The sequence below is a fragment of the Dicentrarchus labrax genome, unplaced genomic scaffold (assembly GCF_905237075.1).
Source record: "Dicentrarchus labrax unplaced genomic scaffold, dlabrax2021, whole genome shotgun sequence".
In the NCBI taxonomy this organism is placed as follows: domain Eukaryota; kingdom Metazoa; phylum Chordata; class Actinopteri; family Moronidae; genus Dicentrarchus; species Dicentrarchus labrax.
In genome coordinates, this window is record NW_026136719.1 from 8,410,786 (window position 1) to 8,429,287 (window position 18,502).

At 38.2% G+C, this 18,502-nt stretch overlaps 1 protein-coding gene across 1 annotated transcript in view; it reads left to right on the top strand.

Moving 5' to 3' along the window:
* Window positions 1-18,502, top strand: part of ddb1 (damage-specific DNA binding protein 1) — a 42,781-nt gene that overhangs the window by 976 nt on the left and 23,303 nt on the right. The window contains exons 2-13 of the mRNA XM_051378658.1: window positions 1,173-1,321; window positions 1,954-2,070; window positions 2,467-2,688; window positions 3,103-3,217; window positions 3,775-3,872; window positions 7,573-7,731; window positions 9,267-9,350; window positions 9,650-9,766; window positions 11,880-11,982; window positions 12,676-12,751; window positions 12,839-12,947; window positions 16,207-16,385. Of these exons, the coding sequence (XP_051234618.1) occupies window positions 1,173-1,321; window positions 1,954-2,070; window positions 2,467-2,688; window positions 3,103-3,217; window positions 3,775-3,872; window positions 7,573-7,731; window positions 9,267-9,350; window positions 9,650-9,766; window positions 11,880-11,982; window positions 12,676-12,751; window positions 12,839-12,947; window positions 16,207-16,385 (1,528 nt within the window). The remainder of the gene's footprint in view (window positions 1-1,172; window positions 1,322-1,953; window positions 2,071-2,466; window positions 2,689-3,102; window positions 3,218-3,774; window positions 3,873-7,572; window positions 7,732-9,266; window positions 9,351-9,649; window positions 9,767-11,879; window positions 11,983-12,675; window positions 12,752-12,838; window positions 12,948-16,206; window positions 16,386-18,502) is intronic.

The window sequence follows — 18,502 nt, forward strand, 5'->3', positions numbered from 1 at the left end:
TGTTGTATGATTTGTTAACTTTCTTGTATGACTGTTTCATACTGCAATCAGGGTGTCCTTTAAAAGAGAGATTGGTCCTTCCTGTTTAAATAAAAGTTATAATAATGATAATAATAATGATTATAACAACAGTTCTGGTCGGTATGACCTAAAACGAATATCATATATTTAAAAAAAATAAAATCAGGCAGTTAATATCATGACTGGGCCTAACACTGTAGGTTTATAGTGGCTTATACTACTGTCAGGAGCACATATAATATATAAATACAACACATGAAGTATGAACAACATCATATATACTGAGGGCTTTGGTTATTATAGGGTTTTCTTGGCCCCACAAAATGATACAATATATGGAGGAATCAGAATGTAAACAATTTGTATTGTGCAAACTGAAAAGTTGTAAAAACAGAACTTAAAAAGATATACCAACAATTTTAACATCGCTAATATGCTTTGAAATAGTTGTTTAAGTGTTAGTGTTAAGGGCTTACTAAGTAAAAAAACAAATTGTTACACTTTTTTTTGCATAATGGTGTTTTGCCCTGTTAAAGAGAGTTAGTTGTAGGTTATAACCATCAATAAGAAGGGTACGCAGTTAACAGGGCTCCCCTCTCAATACACTACACAGCTTGCTCCGACTGTAGCGCTCTTTGTGCCTAAAACAATATTGCTGCTGCCTATTGAAGAGTTGTTTTCAGCTGTGCAGCGGTAAATTAAAACCGGTATACCGGTTCATCCGGTATGTTGCCCACCAATAATAATAATGCATTTTACTTCTATGTAACATTACGCTTAGAATTTGACATGTAGCTACACATTAGATGTTTTAACTTCACCTTCCTTGAACTTTTTAACAGAATTCCCTTCGATACTAATGATGTGATTATAAATAGGTTGCATTCTCCATCTATATCTCTGTATGAAAATGCTTCTCTACCGGCCTTCATCGTAATTCACAAAATATTATAGTGATATAGATTTAAATTTGAAATGTTTAATATCGCCACACTATCAAGAAAACTGGGATTTTTCGATGTTGTTGGGATATCTCTCCAGTCCCATCACTGATATTCATCCACTTTTCATTTGTTTGTCGTATTTTCCTCAGCTACTATCACCTAAACAACAGTGTAATAATAACGTTATAAATGTTGGTGCATCTACAGGTCACTTCACCTCTGCGGAGGACCTGAATCTGCTCATAGCAAAAAACACAAGATTGGAGATCTATGTGGTCACAGCAGAGGGGCTGCGGCCCGTCAAGGAAGTGGGCATGTATGGAAAGATTGCTGTCATGGAGCTCTTCAGGCCAAAGGTATGTGTTTTGAGGGTGTGAGATTGGTAGCAGTGTGTAACAGTTTCTTAAAATGAACTAGTTGGTGTGCTGTGGAACAACTGGTCAACTACTAATTGTCACTGAAGATCAATGTATTTGTGATTGCACCGTGGTGTAAGTTACTTGGCTAACTCGATAATAAACCTTGTTATTTTAGATAGAATGCATATCCATTTCTTCTCAAGGCACGGGGCAGAAAGTGCAAAAATATATTTCTGGTCTATTTTGTTCCTTAGTCATCTTTGTGTTTATTAATCCATAAATGCTTTTTTTTTATTATCAGAAAAAGGAGGTGATGTCACACAAATGTTGTACCTCATAGACATGCCCTAATTACCTTTTATCACTGAAAGTTAAAGAGGAAAAAAACAGACACATCCCAAACATTAGTTATTATTATAGCCAAAAATACATAACCCCAGTGGAATATTTGCTGGTGACTGTAAAGTGAATTCATGAACTGGTAAGGTCTATCCCTACTAATTAGGCTGGTGGCGGTAAATCAGATGGCTGATGGCCTATAGTGGTGAGCCAGTTTGATTAAATTGGAAATCTGGCCTTTGCATGTTTGGTCTTTGATGGTTTTGGTGTCTTTTTTCCATTCGTGCCAGGGTGAGAGCAAAGACCTTCTGTTCATTCTCACATCCAAGTACAACGCCTGCATCCTAGAATACAAACAGAACGGAGAGAGCATTGACATCATCACCCGTGCCCATGGCAATGTCCAGGTGGGTGAGACAGCAGCACAAATATCATTCTTGAAATTCACTGTATGGTAATGTCATGAAAAAAAATCATGAATTTAAGGTGTTTCGGTCTTATTGTTTGTTCATTTGAAGAACAGTATGTATTTTGACTTTCTCTCATTAACTTTAGTTCAATGCACCACTCTTGATATCTGTCCTCATTAATGAGACTTAAGTTATACTGTCTACATTTAGCCAAGTGCTGTGCACAGTCCCATTTTGCACTTGTTAATAGAATATGCTGTGATTTAAATTGGGAAAGAATGTTTTTCGAAACATTTCAGTGTTGTTGTTTTGCTATATCAGCCAAGTTGTGCAATTCTTAGGTACAGAATACATTAAAACCTTAAACCTTCCAAACCAAATAATCTTTTGCAGGATCGTATTGGGCGTCCATCAGAGACAGGTATTATCGGAATTGTAGATCCAGAGTGCCGTATGATCGGCCTGCGGCTGTATGACGGTTTGTTCAAGGTGATCCCATTGGACCGGGACAACCGTGAGCTCAAGGCTTTCAACATCAGACTGGAGGAACTGCAGGTTATTGATGTTCACTTCCTGTACGGCTGCCAGGCCCCAACCGTCTGCTTCATCTACCAGGTACTGTAGGAGGAGTGGTGTTTGGATGTGGGAGTGTTTGTGTAAGGGAATAGAAAAGACTATGTTGGTAAATTCATAGAGGTACAAAGCATTTATTGTGTGAATTTATCTAGTTTTATCTCGAGCCCACAGTCATAGTAAAACATTTTATTGTAGTTTTGTGTAACAGCAGTTTGACGGTAAAGTTTAAAAGGGGCCCTGTGGACTTTTCCTGTAAACAATCAAAAGTCATGTTTACATTCAGTGTTATACACCAAAATACAATGTGTGTATCCTCGAGTTCTAACAAATGTGCATTTCCTTCCTTATGAAACATTTGCGAAGCTGATTTTTAAAGTAAATCCACCATTGTACATCCATGTTAACCACTGGTAGGACTGTGTGTCATGCCACCTGTATACTTGTATATCGTAGGACCCTCAGGGACGCCATGTTAAGACCTACGAGGTTTCTCTGAGGGAGAAGGAGTTCAACAAGGGCCCCTGGAAACAGGAGAACGTGGAGGCTGAGGCATCTATGGTCATCCCAGGTAATCAGAGCGTATACTGTATGCATTTGTGATATGATCAGTCATTTACTCAATTAGTAAATCAACAGAAAAGGAAGAACTGCTAATTATAGTTGTAGCCTTTTTACCTGGATTTTGGTAGTATAGTTCAGTTCACATCTTCAGATCAGATGTTTACAATTTTTTTTAAAGATTCAGAATAAAGATCTGATGATAATCAGTCCTACCCATTAGTCAAACAAAAACAAGCTGTTTAAAATGGATGGTTGATATTTTTTGACATTAGATGGTATTTATTAATGTATTAATTGGTAGTGATACGATGGATCTATGGACATGAGCTCAGGCTACATCCTTCTTGTGGTTAAAAAGGTTCTGACAAGTCAGCAGCATGTCAGCAAAACATCTATAATGTATGTATGATGAATAATTGAAAACAGAGCTAATTGATAAATTGATAATGAAAATGTCATCAGCTGCAGCCCTACTTTAATTTATACCTGCTTAAAACATTCAAATTGTTTCCGTCTGAAATTGTACAAATTGCTGACTCTCGTGACTTTGTGCTTGTATTTTAGTGCCAGAGCCATTTGGTGGAGCTATAATCATAGGACAAGAGTCCATCACCTACCACAATGGAGACAAATACTTGGCCATTGCACCACCTACCATCAAGGTAAAGACATCAAATCATACTTATTTGTAGTGCTCTGTTTTTGTCATTCATCTAATGGAAAAGTAAAATATTTAGTTGTTCAACTTTAGTTATTTTATCATTCAGCAGTCAGTTGCAGGATAATAAAGTGTAGAATTAATTTAGAGTGTCTAGTAACACCCCAAGAAGGATGTTATTTTCACGGTGTAATAATATTATTTGAGTAATTATGGTTTCCTTCCATAATTGGGATTTAAAACAAATAGGACCAGACTGTTATAATTTTAATATAAAGCTCATATTCAGAGGAAAGGAGAGGTTTCAGAAAATGTTGTCTAGTTAAACAGGCATTTTTTGGGAAATTAAGTCCCTGATGCATAGCTCTGCTTTGCTCTTTGATATAATGAAGTAAAATAAAAATGGTGGTATTAAAGCTGTCGTTAGAATCTGTATTATATGAACATCATATTTTAGACCCTGAGGTGAACATGTTGGGGTTTATTTGTGATTAATTGATGTTGCCTTTAAAGGCAAGTTAATAACAGCTGTGATGATGACTTCAGCTCCACACACACCATTGCTTTTAGTGTTATCTTATCAAGATTAAGTTGCAGTCTGTACTGCTCTGCGCATATTTAACAAAGCTCAAGGCCCAGAGGAGCTTCTCAACAGCATCCTGGTTCTATAATTAGATAATGTTCTCTCACTGCCTTGCTGCGTTTTGGTACCATGGCCTCATACGTTTTTCAGATTGTTCAGATGTAGTAACTTCTAATTCAGAGCTGCGTATTCATGATTTAAAAAATATATGTTTTTGCTTGACTTATTGGCTCTGTTTATAACTAACTTATCAGTCTGATATCGGGGTGATTTTGTCCTTTTTCAAAATTCATTCAACATTGGCCTTTTTTTTAATGTGGACATTTTGGAAGGCAATACCAAATTATCTATGTGTTACACCAGTTTGAAATTTAGAACTACGAGTTCCCATTCAGCAGCCTACGGGTAAATGTTCAATCCACCTGCTGTAGATAACAATGCAAGAATGAGATACTTTGTTGTGCCACAATAATTGAGTTTCTTACATTTCAGTTGTTGTATGTAATTTGATTACCCTTCAGTTTCAGTGCTACCAGAAATTGTAACTAAATATGTGTTGATTGTTTTGTTGGTAGTAGAAATATCACTGTTCAGCGCTTGTTGTCCCTTTTTAATTTTATCGTCCAGCACTCGTGCAAATGAAAGTTCTCAATTAACATCTTTGTTTTCTTGGACTTTAAGGGCTGCAACATAACCTTGTGTTTTGGACCACAGTTTGTGTATAGTTTTAAGTAGTTGCTGTGCAGTATTTAGATGAAACAAAAACGGTACTGTGTGAGCACCACATTAGAATCTACAAGGTAGATCAACAAGGTATTTTGCTTGTATAGTAATTTTTGAGGTGGCTCTTTTGTTGTATATTTAGTTATGGCACACCATTTACTTTAATTACAGATTCTGTTCATTTTCCTGTGACACTATGATTTGGATCAACTGACAGACAAACAAACTAACGTAACGTCCTTGGCAGATATAATAATGAACATGAAATATGAATTTTCCATATTCAACTCAGTAGGAAATTAGGCATTCCTTAACTCAGCATCCATACATGTTCCATTACATTTTGTTAAGTGTTGTTTGGCATACCACAAAGTCGTCCTTACCTTGACCCTGTCAAAAATAATAAATAAATAAACAAATAATAAATGCAACACAATTATAGCTTCAAATGCTCCAAGTCTGCTGTTGTGTCATCGTTGTCTCATTATGGACTGCAGCTCATATCTGTGTCCTGATGATATGGTTTGTCTTTTAAAAGCCTTAAACAGCCGGCACACTTACCCAACTCACAAGCTGTCACGTCTCTGTTACAACTCTGTTTCCACAGTTGCATTGCCCAACATTGCTTAGCAGATGTTTTATGGAAGATGTAGCCAAGCATCTGTTGTCACTATGTGTGACTAATGAAACCCCACTCTAAATGAAGCTAAAGTTTTTATGTTCAACTTTTTTTCACATCAAATGCGACATTAGTATTCGACTAAAATACGCTAATTCCAGCACTGTCAAAAAAACACAGACGCGTATCCTTTGATGTATAACAAAACTTTTGGCAGCTAATTAATATATTGTCACTCTTGAGCACAGAAGTGAAAAACTAATGTGAAACGCCAAAGGTTCTGCCTGTATGGAGGTCTGCTGAGTGTGTCTGAGCTTACATAATACGTTTTGTAGACTGGTCTATGGTGAGCCAGCTAACTGGTTTTGCTTGTAGAATCCAACAAGCTACCCAGCTGCCATTCAGTCAAGAGGGCTGCTAGAAGTTTGTTTGAAAATTGTGGTTCCACGACTTTCCAGAAGAGGTAAGCAATGCTGCTGGCAGGAGGATTGTGGAGATAAGTTGTGTAAAGGATCGTTCAAGTGAGAAATTGACTCAGCTTGTACAGTAGACAACGACAATAACAATACCTTCTGTTGAAAGAAAAGTAGCGCAAGCTCAGTCACACTACATGGTTTTAATGCTAATTCCAATCATGGCTACTATTCTTGCCAGCTCATCTTGTAGTTGTAATGAAGACAGCAGACGGGCTCTCCCGCTACTCCAGTTAAAACCTCCTAAGATGTTTTGCAACCATGTTTTGGTATTGCCCAGTGTAGTTAGGCTCATGTTGTGTGAGGCAGCCAAAGTCTAACCAGGACTGAAAGCTGTGAGTGACTCTGACAATATCCAAAGGGAGTTTTGTTCAAGTGGAAAGTAAAATAAGACATGTTATGTGTTATTCAGTCCTTTTCTAAGCTCACTAACTTCACTCTGTTTAAGTGGTTCTGCAGCTTTATTTGTGGAACATCCCTTATATAATACTGTAAAATATGACAACATGCATCTATGCAAAAGTCTGAAGTCACGTTCATCCCAGCCAGGTTGATGGTATCAGCCAGCTTAATCGCAGATGTATTGGTGTCTGGGTATATATCTGCTTATAAGTCAGTACAGAAATACCAAAGATATGTTTCAGATCATTTAGAATCAGTGTAACTGTTACTGTTGCATAATTTGTTAAGTTATTATTCAACTATAAAATGCCCTGGTCCATACATATTTTGGCCATATTTTAATTATAAAATTTAAGGACCCTTATCAATATGTCTGCTTATGTAATGTGTTGTATGTAAGTATTGTACAAAAGTCTTTCCTATAAATACCAATGTGTCTCATTATATTTGTAGTCAACTTCCTAATTGTAGTCTCAAGCATGGAGCAAATAACTATAGATGCCAAATCTCTTCAAGCATGAACCTTTGTATTCCTCCTGCTGCAGTGTACGCAGGTTCCTGACAGGACAGCAGGCAGACTTGTTTAGTCTGTACTTTTCATGTCAGGCAAAAATTTGAAGAGTCTCTAGCTCAGTGAGTCAGATTTAAGCTGTACGCTGGGGAAACTCGTCTGAGTATGTTTTCATAATGAGACGGAACAAAACAAACACAGTGAAGACAGGTCTCTCTGGCTGTACTTTGACATGCTCATATATTAATATATATATATATATATATATATATATAGATATAGATATATAGATAATGCATGGTGAGGGTGAAGACTTTATTTGTACTAGTTAGGCTTATTTTTCTCTGTGAGCGCTGTTTTAATGATTTGTTCGTGTCCCACTCTCATTTGCAGCAAAGCACCATAGTCTGTCACAACCGGGTTGACCCGAATGGTTCCCGCTACCTGCTGGGGGATATGGAAGGACGTCTGTTTATGCTGCTGTTGGAGAAGGAGGAGCTAATGGACGGCACAGTGGCTCTCAAAGACCTGCATGTGGAGCTGCTCGGAGAGGTCCTCTATTTATCTTATTCTCTATGTCTCTTTATCTCTGTCTGCCTTCACCGTGTTTATCCACCTGCCTTTCCTCTGGCATTCCTCCCATCTGCTTTTCTCTACCTGGCTCGGCCACCCTTTCTGCTGCTTGTTGATTTTCCTCCTGCTGCCTTTTCCTCTCAGTACTCCCTTTGTTAGAATTGACTTTTTAATGGTTTATGGCCCTGACAGGAGCTAATGGATCAGTCTACACTTGAAGTGAAGATGAAGATGATCACACCTCTTTGTTGTGCCTCTTTGCCAGGGGGTCACTTATCCCTTTAAGTTGATTTAGACAATGACTGTATGTCAATACTGTGCTTGAAGCTAAATCTCATGTTAAAGGCACACAGCGTTTGACTTGTGGCACCTATCTCTAATGACTTGCCTAGGAGTTTAGAAAGGCAAAAAGCTTTTCTGCTAGTCCACTGAGTGATGCTGGAACTAGAAACAATCAAGCCATCTAGGACTGCTGAGGTAGAGACAGATTGCTTTTCAAATCATTCTTAACTTTTTATGACCAGTCTGCTCAGTCAACAGGCAGCAGCAGCAGCAGCTCTGCATTAAGATGTCAAAGAAAAACGCTTATCTTGTATCAGTATCGAAATCAATAGACATTTTTTACAGCAGCCATTTGACACAAAATAGTAGGGTTAACACTGGTATTACCAATGGCACTAATTAAGATTCAATGTTTCCTGAGCTGAACCTTTTTAAAGTATCATTGGTAACACCTATGTTTACCCTACTATTTCATGTCAAAACGGCAGCTATGAAAAAGGAGTGTGAAAACCATGTTCACGTCAGGCTAAATCTGAAAACATCAATTACGTGACAGAGTTCTGTTTGTTTATACATTACTTTGATAAAGCGAACGCCCCAGAAGTGAAATTTAAAACAGTAGGAAAGTTACTTTTTGTCTTCTTCCTTCTCTTCCATTTGGTAAACAACAGAATTATACATTAATAATGTTATCTGCCATCATTATTATGACTTAGCCTAAAGTGATGCCTCGTAATTGCTCATTTTGTTTGGCCAACAGTAAAAAAAGAAAAAAAAATGTTGATGTACATTTTTTTGGGAAAGATTTGATATTATTACTCAGATGACTTATATAATAATAATTAGATTATTTAATTAATAATTCATGTAATAGTAAAGTGAATATCTTTCTTTTGGAGTATTGGTTGGACAAAACAAGCAATTTGAAGATATTCACTTCAGTTCTGGGAAATTGTTCACTACTTTCTAATATTTTAGAAGCAAAATTATTTATCGAGAAAATAATTATTAATTGACCAACGAAACTAGTCTATAGCCATGCTAGCAGCTCTGCGAGGCTGTACTTAGGCATCATCAAAGTTAGCCGGATGCATTAACGTGGTGGGCAGACTGACACATTAATATTGTCATCCCTGTAACCATGCTGCTAGCATTGCTAAAAATGATATAATCGTGCGTTGCAGCTCTAGTGTTGATGTGGCCTTCAGCTGTTTTTGTGTCTCCAATGACAGACATCCATTGCTGAGTGTCTGACCTACTTGGATAACGGTGTGGTCTTTGTCGGCTCCAGGCTGGGCGACTCCCAGCTAGTGAAGGTAAGCAGCAAGAAACTGTTTCACACCTTCTGCAATCATTGAAATTCTGTGAAAGTCTGTAAAATTCTTCTGCTGTTAGTAATAAAATCATTTTATAAAGTGAGATGGAGTTCTTTGCACTGTATTATCTTGACATCTTTTTGAAGTACCTTTTTACATTTGCATTTTGATTTCTTAAACTTCTATTCTTGATAATCGTTAACAGAAGTGGCAATTGCATGGCAGCCGAAATTATGTTTGTCGCCCCTGTTTATTCACTGATTTCTAAAGAGGGTTCTGTTCGGTTTGTCTCTCTGCAGCTCAACGTGGACAGCAATGACCAGGGCTCGTATGTTGCGGTGATGGAGACATTCACCAATCTGGGGCCCATTGTGGACATGTGTGTGGTAGATCTGGAGAGGCAGGGCCAGGGTCAGGTAATAAACAAAAGCTGATTCCTTTTTAATTCTATGAAAAGAAATGCCTCCAGCAAAACAGGAAAGACACGACACATGTTATAGCACAGTTACAAATTGAAAGCAAATCATACAGATAGAATAAAAGGTTTCTTAGGGCGTTCGCCAGAAGATGTAGACATGACATCGTGATTACTGAAAACCTGCTTAACAGTCAATGGAAACACTTTATAGCTTATGGTGAGTCTTCATCTGTGTTTTCATCTTTATCATCCTCTTTGTCACAGCCTTCAGGGAATCTGGCCTTATACAACCAAAGCAGCCGGCTTCTTGAGTAGTGTTAACAGTGTTTTTGTCAGCAGAATTAAGCATGCAACGTACTACAACACAAACCTGCCACTGGCCAGAATAGCCGGAGACAAATTTTCAGGAGATTCTTGCTGACATCAAACACATGGCGGCTTCCTGCGCCTTTTTATAGGCAGTCTGGGTGTTCTTTATTTGTCCAGTCTATTTTTTTTGTTGCTTGTGGTCCCTATTTGCCTGGCATTAGCATGCGCTTGGTATCTCAGTTGCATCTAGATATGATTTATCTGGACTGCAGTTACACCTGATGTTAATATGCACCTCTGGTACACAAACTTAAATTGGCCTTCTTGTTCCATTGCAAAAAGGCAGATTGCTGTGCATGTTATTTCCTCTAATAATATTTACACCCTTTAAAACTGACAGTGAAGACTTTGCCTCGCTTGTTTCCTGTCTGCATTTATCCTAACAATCCATCATCTTTAGCACTTCTGTATACTTAAATTTGTTTACCTTCAACTGTTGTCAAACAGTTTGTATTCTAAACATAATGCATGCAATATAACCCGTATTGCATATTAATGTCAAGTTTAAATGACAACAAAAAGACACAATTTCATTTTTCTACCCAGTGAAGGAATTTATTCTTCCTGTACCAGTTCTTTATATGTTAAATGAAACCAGATGCTGCTGAATTAATATGTTTTGTTTCTGGAACATTCTTTGAGATGTTAATGCACAAAATATAGTTGGCAAAAAAATGTTTTGATTTGAGCATTTGTCCTCCTTGCGTGAAATCAGTGAGGCAAAGGAAGATGAAACAGTGGAATACGAGAGGGATACAGTACAGAAGGTTTTGTTGGCAGGCTTTGACTCCAGGCCTCAGGATACTTGATGTGGTTCCAAAGGCAACGGTCCACTAGAGCACTCAGCCATTCTCTGGGTACAGACCAGCACACTATCAGCCACATACTGTATTCATCCACAGACACTCGAGCTCATTTCAGTCTGTTGAGTCCCAGGACTAAAGCCAATCTCAATTGTTTGAATTTGCCATTTGCTGTAAATCCACAGAGCATTTGACCTGGTTATTTGGTGTGGACACATTCAAGACAGTTAAGACAGTAGAGGTGTCTGAGTGTGTGTGTGTGTGTGTGTGTGAGAATAAGCTCGGAGGAGTTAGGTGAGGTGCCAGGTTCACAATGGTTATTTCCATTAGGGTGAAGCTGTTGGGTGGCAGGTGGTAGGGTCTGAGATTATACAGGCTCTGGTATTAATCCTGTTAGTCTACCATGACTGGATGAATGAATAATATTCTGATGCAGACACCAGAATTATTTACCTTCAGGGTGTTGGATCTCAACTCTGTTGCCATGTTACAACTGGCAATCTGAGAGAAGCTTCAGAAATCCTTCACTACTAACTGCTACTGCTATAACACTGACTCCTGCCACTACTTCTACCTTAACTTGTACTTTGTGTGACATTTACACCAGCATTAATGAGTACCAGTGCTTGTGCCTATGAGGTCTACTATTGTTACTAAGATACTGTTTAAGAGTAAATAGTAAAATTAACAGAATTGGGGCACATGGTAGCTCAGGTAGGTTGGGTCCTTACCACAGCAATATGTGTTCGATTCTGGTCTCTCTCTCTCTCTCTCTCTCTCTCTCTCTCTCCTCCTGTCTATCTTCACCTGTCATATCTAATAAAGGCTTAAAAAATACCTAAATAAATAACAGAATCAACCCTTTTTGAAAAGGGGGAAATGAATGCATCCCTCATATCTCAGTCCATGTCTTTGTGTATTTTTTTGTGTTGCTTTCAGCTGGTGACATGCTCAGGTGCATTCAAGGAGGGCTCTCTTCGGATCATTCGCAACGGCATTGGGATTCATGAGCATGCCAGCATTGACCTCCCGGGAATCAAAGGTTTTTTTCACCACCTCCCTTTCGTCTTGACTTTATCTGGAGCTTAATTCTTTACTGACTTGACAGTAGAGCCACTTCACTCTGCACATCTGTTTGCCTGGCCTTGCCAAGACGCCAGCTGTTGCTCTTCCATGCTTAGCATGTGAGTGTGAGCAGATGGCTCAGATGTCATAGGACCTAGCTTGGTACTTTCAAAAGAACAGGAGAATTGCCAAGGTTGTGGTTGGAAACATTTGTTTTCATTTAGTAAACCAATGAGCACTGCTATGTCTGCGATAGTTAACTGTCAAATTGAAGAATCCCATCAGGTTTAACAATGGCAGACACCTCTTAATCTCAGAAAATGAGGTTCCTCTCCCAGGACTGTTCACTGATGCTTAAATGAGACACACAGGCCAGGTTAGGTCTGCTTGCACTTGTAAGGCTTCAGCTGTTTATTGACCATCTCTGCCCTAAAAGTCTCAGCTGCTGCCTCTTTCCCTTGGCCTCTTGATGAGAGGCAATTATTCACTTAGCAAATCAATGGCTCTCTGAGAGGGATCGGCAACCTGTACATCTTACAAAATGTCAACATTTGACAGATGGAATACTTAAAGATCGGCATGGGTACTGTCTATATATTGTATTTCTCCTGCTCTGTAGAATGTTTCAGAAAGTAACTTTTTAACGTCCCCTCTTGAATTCCCCTTCAAGGTTTGTGGCCGCTGCGCTCTGAGGCAGTCAGAGAGACAGATGACATGCTGGTGCTCTCTTTTGTGGGTCAAACACGGTGAGTGTTTGTCATGCAGGATGCCGGATAAGTGTAGCATCACTTCTGAATGCCTGTATCTTATCATAACCGTGTGCTTTCCCCCAGAGTTTTAATGCTGAGTGGCGAGGAAGTCGAGGAGACCGAACTTCCTGGCTTTGTGGACAACCAGCAGACATTTTACTGTGGCAATGTGGCGCATCAACAGCTCATTCAAGTTCGTATACACACACACACACACACACACACACACACACACACACACATTCAGACTTGCAAACACACACGCATACATCCGTAAATAGTTCTGTGTATAAAGTACTTGTGCCGTCACTGTCACTGCCCATCAGAACATGCTTTGGTTAGTTGGTCCTCTCTTAGAATTTGCTGACTTGCAGTATTTGTACATCCCAGTTGAAAGCAGAAATAGCGTCTAATTTTACAAAATTCAAAATTAATTATAGAAATTAATTATTAAACTGTGGCCTTTCTCCATTTAATAAGATATACTTTGCTGGAGCTGAATCATACATGATTGAAAGGGGCAGTTGTGAATATGAAGGGTGCAAAAGGACTTCATGTATTTTACATTTGGTTAAGATGAATATTGTACTTACATTTAAATTCAAGTGTTAGCCTTCCTCTTTTAAAACAAGGATGAAACCTGCTGGGAATTCTGCCAACATTTAGACCCTCAGCCATAAATCTTTAGGTTGTTATGACAACATTGCTTGTGTTTTAACTCTCTTGCCTCTCTGAGTTTGTATTTTTACATTACGTTGTTTTTACACAACTCTGGATTTCTGGCCTAAGAAGTAAAAGACGTTAGTTGTGCTAAAAAAAGCTGTAGAGATGAATTTTTTTTTTTACTTTGTCCTTCAGTGGTTTTATCACAAAAGACACTGCAGTAGACAGTGTCAGGGACACTAGAACTGATGGACTGAAAGCAACACAGACTGCGCACATTTTCCTTTATAGTTTTGTATCGTCATTTTAACTTTGCTTTAATCACATAAAGTAGTAACAGTAATGTTTTTGATACTAACAATGAATCAAATTACTTAATGTAACATGAAAGGGTACACAGAGTCATATAATTGGAGATAGTGCTAAACCCAATAAGAATGAATGCCAGACTCTGCAGGTCTTTTTAGTTTTTAGTTTGTTGTTGCTCATTATTTCGGTCCCCTGTCCCGCACATAGACTGTGTGCTTTGCAGCTCCGATTAACCCTGCAATAAAAACTGCTGTCTCCAGCAACCGAGCTCAGACAACTATGAAATTGCAACATTTAAAGTGTAGCACCTGTTAAACAACGCTGAACATCTAGAAAAACCCTGATATTATTTTCAGGGGAAGTTGGGAGACCATGCCGTAGCTAAAAGGCTACTGAATATTGGAATTAACATTTGGCCATCAACACTCCAAAGCAATTATCGTAGTGCCTATATGCCAGCATAGCATAGCATCTGCCTACCGCAATGTAACCAGATTTAATAGTTAGCCATTGGCAGTTTATATCCAATTGTTTGAGTACCAACTACATGCAAACATACAATACATTACATACAAAGTATCTATAACTGCATGCACGCTGACATTAGAAACTACTACACTATGTGGTTAACGCTGAACCTGATAAACTGCATATTAGCATTTTCATTTTGAGCTTGTTAGCACACTGAAGAGCTACTGGTGTGACTGTGGACTCTTGTTTGACAAAATGCCCTCCCCAATTGTTTGCACACCAGCTGTTTCCCAACAGTGTGTTCTGACATAAAATGTATCTCATGAAGAAAAGATGTTCTCGCTTACATTCACAACAAGAGGTCGAATTTAAATTGATTTTGTCTCTTCGGTGCAGTGATTTGCACTGGAAATGGACAATATAATCTTCTTCCAGGTACTCCATTAAGGATCCTATATTGAATATATGCTGTAGTTTCACAATTCATTACACCACTGTATTATGTGAGCCCCCTAACAGTGCACCTCCATTTATAGTTTGACTGTTTGTACCTACTGCAGTCTGTTAATGAGGCTCTTTTCTGTCTTGCTTCTACAATGCTGAATGGCTCTCCCCATCACATTATTACATTTTCAATATTAAAATGTGTTTCTCCTTAACCCGAAAGGCTTTTACGAGGTATTCACCATCATCTTTGCTACATGCAATACAAATGCATTCCAATTAACTTTTATAACAATATTAATAGGTCTTAACTAGGGATTTTTCCTCCGATCTGAGTCATTTAATATTGAATATCTGCCGATACTGAGTCCCAATCTGATTTATTAAGATAATACAGTTGCACAGTGCATGCTTCAAGTACAAATTTACTAAAATCAGTCCGATGCTTTAAATCAGCCCTTAATGCTTTTTTTCCCTCTGTAATCTTTTGGTCTTATCGCTGTCTGAGGGAGTTTCTCTCTTCAGTTTTTGATGCTTCTGCCTTTACCTGAGTTACCTGAATGAATTGTCTGTGTTCTGCTGAGCCTTTATTTCTGTTGTCTCTACATCTTTTGCACGGATTACATTCATTAATTACTCTTATTGGCTTTTTGTTCACGGGACTTTTGTTGCACTTGCAGTGGTGTGTTTAGTGTGGTTGTGACAGATCTCTACTGCTTTCTCCTCCTGCTCTCTCAGACACACACAGAGTTGAGCAGAGTGGAGATAATAAACAACGACAGAGTTGAGCTTTGTGAGTAAAAACATCTGTGTGACAGCTGTGTGACAGCTGATGTAAAACAAAGTATCGGATCGTATCAATAAAGCTCAATATAGCAAATAGCGTTTAGTTAAAAAATGCCTTGATGTGTGCCGATACCGATTGTTGAGATCAGATCTGGACATTCCCAGTCTTAACACAAGAATAATAACACAGTGTCTGTTTTGATGTTTCATAAAAGGGATATATGTGATCAAACAAATGCTGGACATTTATCTGTCATTAACATTTGTGTTGTGATGGAACTGCTGTGTTCTCCTTTAATACATTATAATCCTTCAGTGGTTTCTAGTAAGCAAAATGTCATTGTAGACTTCAATATGTTTCTGCTCAATTCTTCACTTTTATCTTCTCTTCCTGATGGGTTGCTGTAAGTGCCCTCATAGTTCTTAAACATTATCTCAGCACTCAAAGATCTGGTACTTTCTCAAAATACAAAATAACTGGAGTGGATTAAATGCAAAGTGATTTATTTTCTCTCAACCATCAAACACACAGTCTCATCACATTTATATTTACAAAAATACAAATTTTGTGTAAAAAAAGTCTCTTAGCAATGAATCAATTTCTTTTCCGTCATACAAAGTGCACAAACAGTGCTGGTACAGAAACACATATAGGCAATGGGATTTGCTTTGAAACTGCTTTATATTTTAGCTCCCAGTCTCCACATCATCCTTTCTGTCACTTCCCAGAAATACTGTGCAAAATAATATTTTAAAAAGGAAAAACTGTGTGCCTCCAGATCACGTCAGGCTCTGTGCGCCTGGTGCTCCAGGAAAGCAAGGCATTAGTGAGTGAATGGAAGGAGCCACAGGGCAGGAACATCAGTGTGGCTGCCTGCAACCACACTCAGGTGGTGCTGGCCGTGGGACGGGCCCTCTACTACCTGCAGATCCTGGCAGGAGAGCTCAAGCAGATCAGGTAGGACATATATACGGAGACACAAGGGGATAGACCCATTGTTGGTTAACTGATATTTTCAGGCAATATTTGACTTGATGATAACTTTCTATACTACTAACACAGCTGCTCCAGGCCATGCTATAGCACTTTGAATCATGGATCATACGGTTACCCTTATATCTACAGTACATTATATATAAATCAATATTACTGACTTCTTCTTCAGGATATCTGGAGATTTCTTGGTGAGATATCTAAAAAAGAGATTTGTGTGCTGTAAAGAAATAGTTTGACATTTTGTGGAAATACACTTTCTTGGTGGGGGTTAGATCAGAATTTGAAACCACTTTAATGTCTGTACTGAAAAATGAAGCTACCACCAGCAGCTGCTTGGCTTAGCTTAGTACAAAGAAGAAGAAACTGCTAGGGTTGCTCTGTTCATTCAACATGATATAACATGTTTATTGATGAGAGGTGCTGGTAGGCAGATTACCTTCTTGTTACCTGTCTCTGCAGTTTCCAGTCTTTGTGCCAAGCTAAACTAACCGGCTGCTGGCTCTAGCTACGTTTTTACCCTACAGACATGAGGGCGATATCAACCTTGTTATCTAACCCTCAGCAAGAAAGCGAAAAAGCCTATTTCCCTAAATGGCAAACAATTCCTTTAACGCCCACCATGTCTGTCTGTGGGTATGATGGTGAGACACCTACAAACTGTGTCAGCTTGCAAGTTCAGAAAAAGCTTAAGAGTAAAAAAAAAAAATCCCCTGGCTGTGATGTTTATAAAGATGCCTTTAGTGTGAAAGCTACACAGCCATTGTTAGTCAGTTAACCAAATAACTTAACTTTTGGGTAAGAAAGTTGACTGCAGAGAGTCTTGATGCCTTGCCAGGAAACAATAACAATCAAGATATAGTGCTCCAACTTACTTATGTTAACAGATTAGTCTAACTAATAGAATTGCAGGTTAATTGAATAGTTAATATGAAACAATAGCAGGGAATAATCTTACATATGACTGCATACTCAATACCCAGCAGAACTGTTGTATGAAAACTTAATTAATCAAACATTAATTCACTGTATTCCCAATAGTTCAACAACTTTGTCTGTGACTCAGTTATGTGTTATTATTATCCTGCACATCTTACCTTCATTTTAATATCTTCTCTCCTGCTCTGTGGTAAAGTTTGAGATGAGGGATTTGCATCTCATTTTTAAGTCCGAAGTGGCTGGTGCACTAGAACTGTAGTCTTACTTTTTATTATATTTCTGTCCTGCTGCTGCTGTTGCGGTTTACCCTTGTGGCTGTCTTTGTGCCAGTATTGCAATAAAACTGCTTTGAGCCACTATTTTTTTTTTTACACTAGTTTAAAAAAGGAAAAGAAATCATGGATACACAAAAATGTGTTGGGTTTTTTTTTTTCAGAGAGAGACACAGCTTGTAAAAATGGCCACCAGGGCTCCTTGAAGCACAAAGTGTTTGTTTGCAGCCCTGAGAGTCGGTGGTTGATGGAACAATAAAGGAGACAGAGTAAAGTGTCTCACAAGAGCTGTGAAATAATGTTTGGTCTACATCAATAAGTGCCTGGATTCTTGTGTGAGCCGCAGAATTCTGTAAATACTAGATAGTCATAGTTGGATTAAAGGTGTTTACATGGCTGAAATGCCCTTCTATATTGAAATTAAAGTGTAAGTGCTCAACACACTATACAGTGATTATCCTTACATTTGCATTATTTAGTGGCCTTGTTCTATTACAATGCAGAAGTTAGTCCTGTTAATTAACAAATGAACAATTTATATCTTTTTTCAAACCTTATTTAAATAGCCTGATCTGTTTTTATTATATTTCTGATTTTTTTGAAATGATAGAGAGTGGGGTGGGAAATACAGATAAAGTCCTTTTTATTATTGTATATGTAATCTTTATATTGTGATGTTGAGATCTGTCCAGAGCCTGTTGATAAAATAAATAGACAAGAATGCCTGTGATTGTCAAATGCAGTGATTTAAATACTTGACAAATGAAGATACTTGATCACATTGATGGGAAAATCAATATATTGCCATGAATTGTTCCTAGTCTGTGATTTGCAATGTTCTCTACAGTAGCCTTCTACAACCAGAGATAT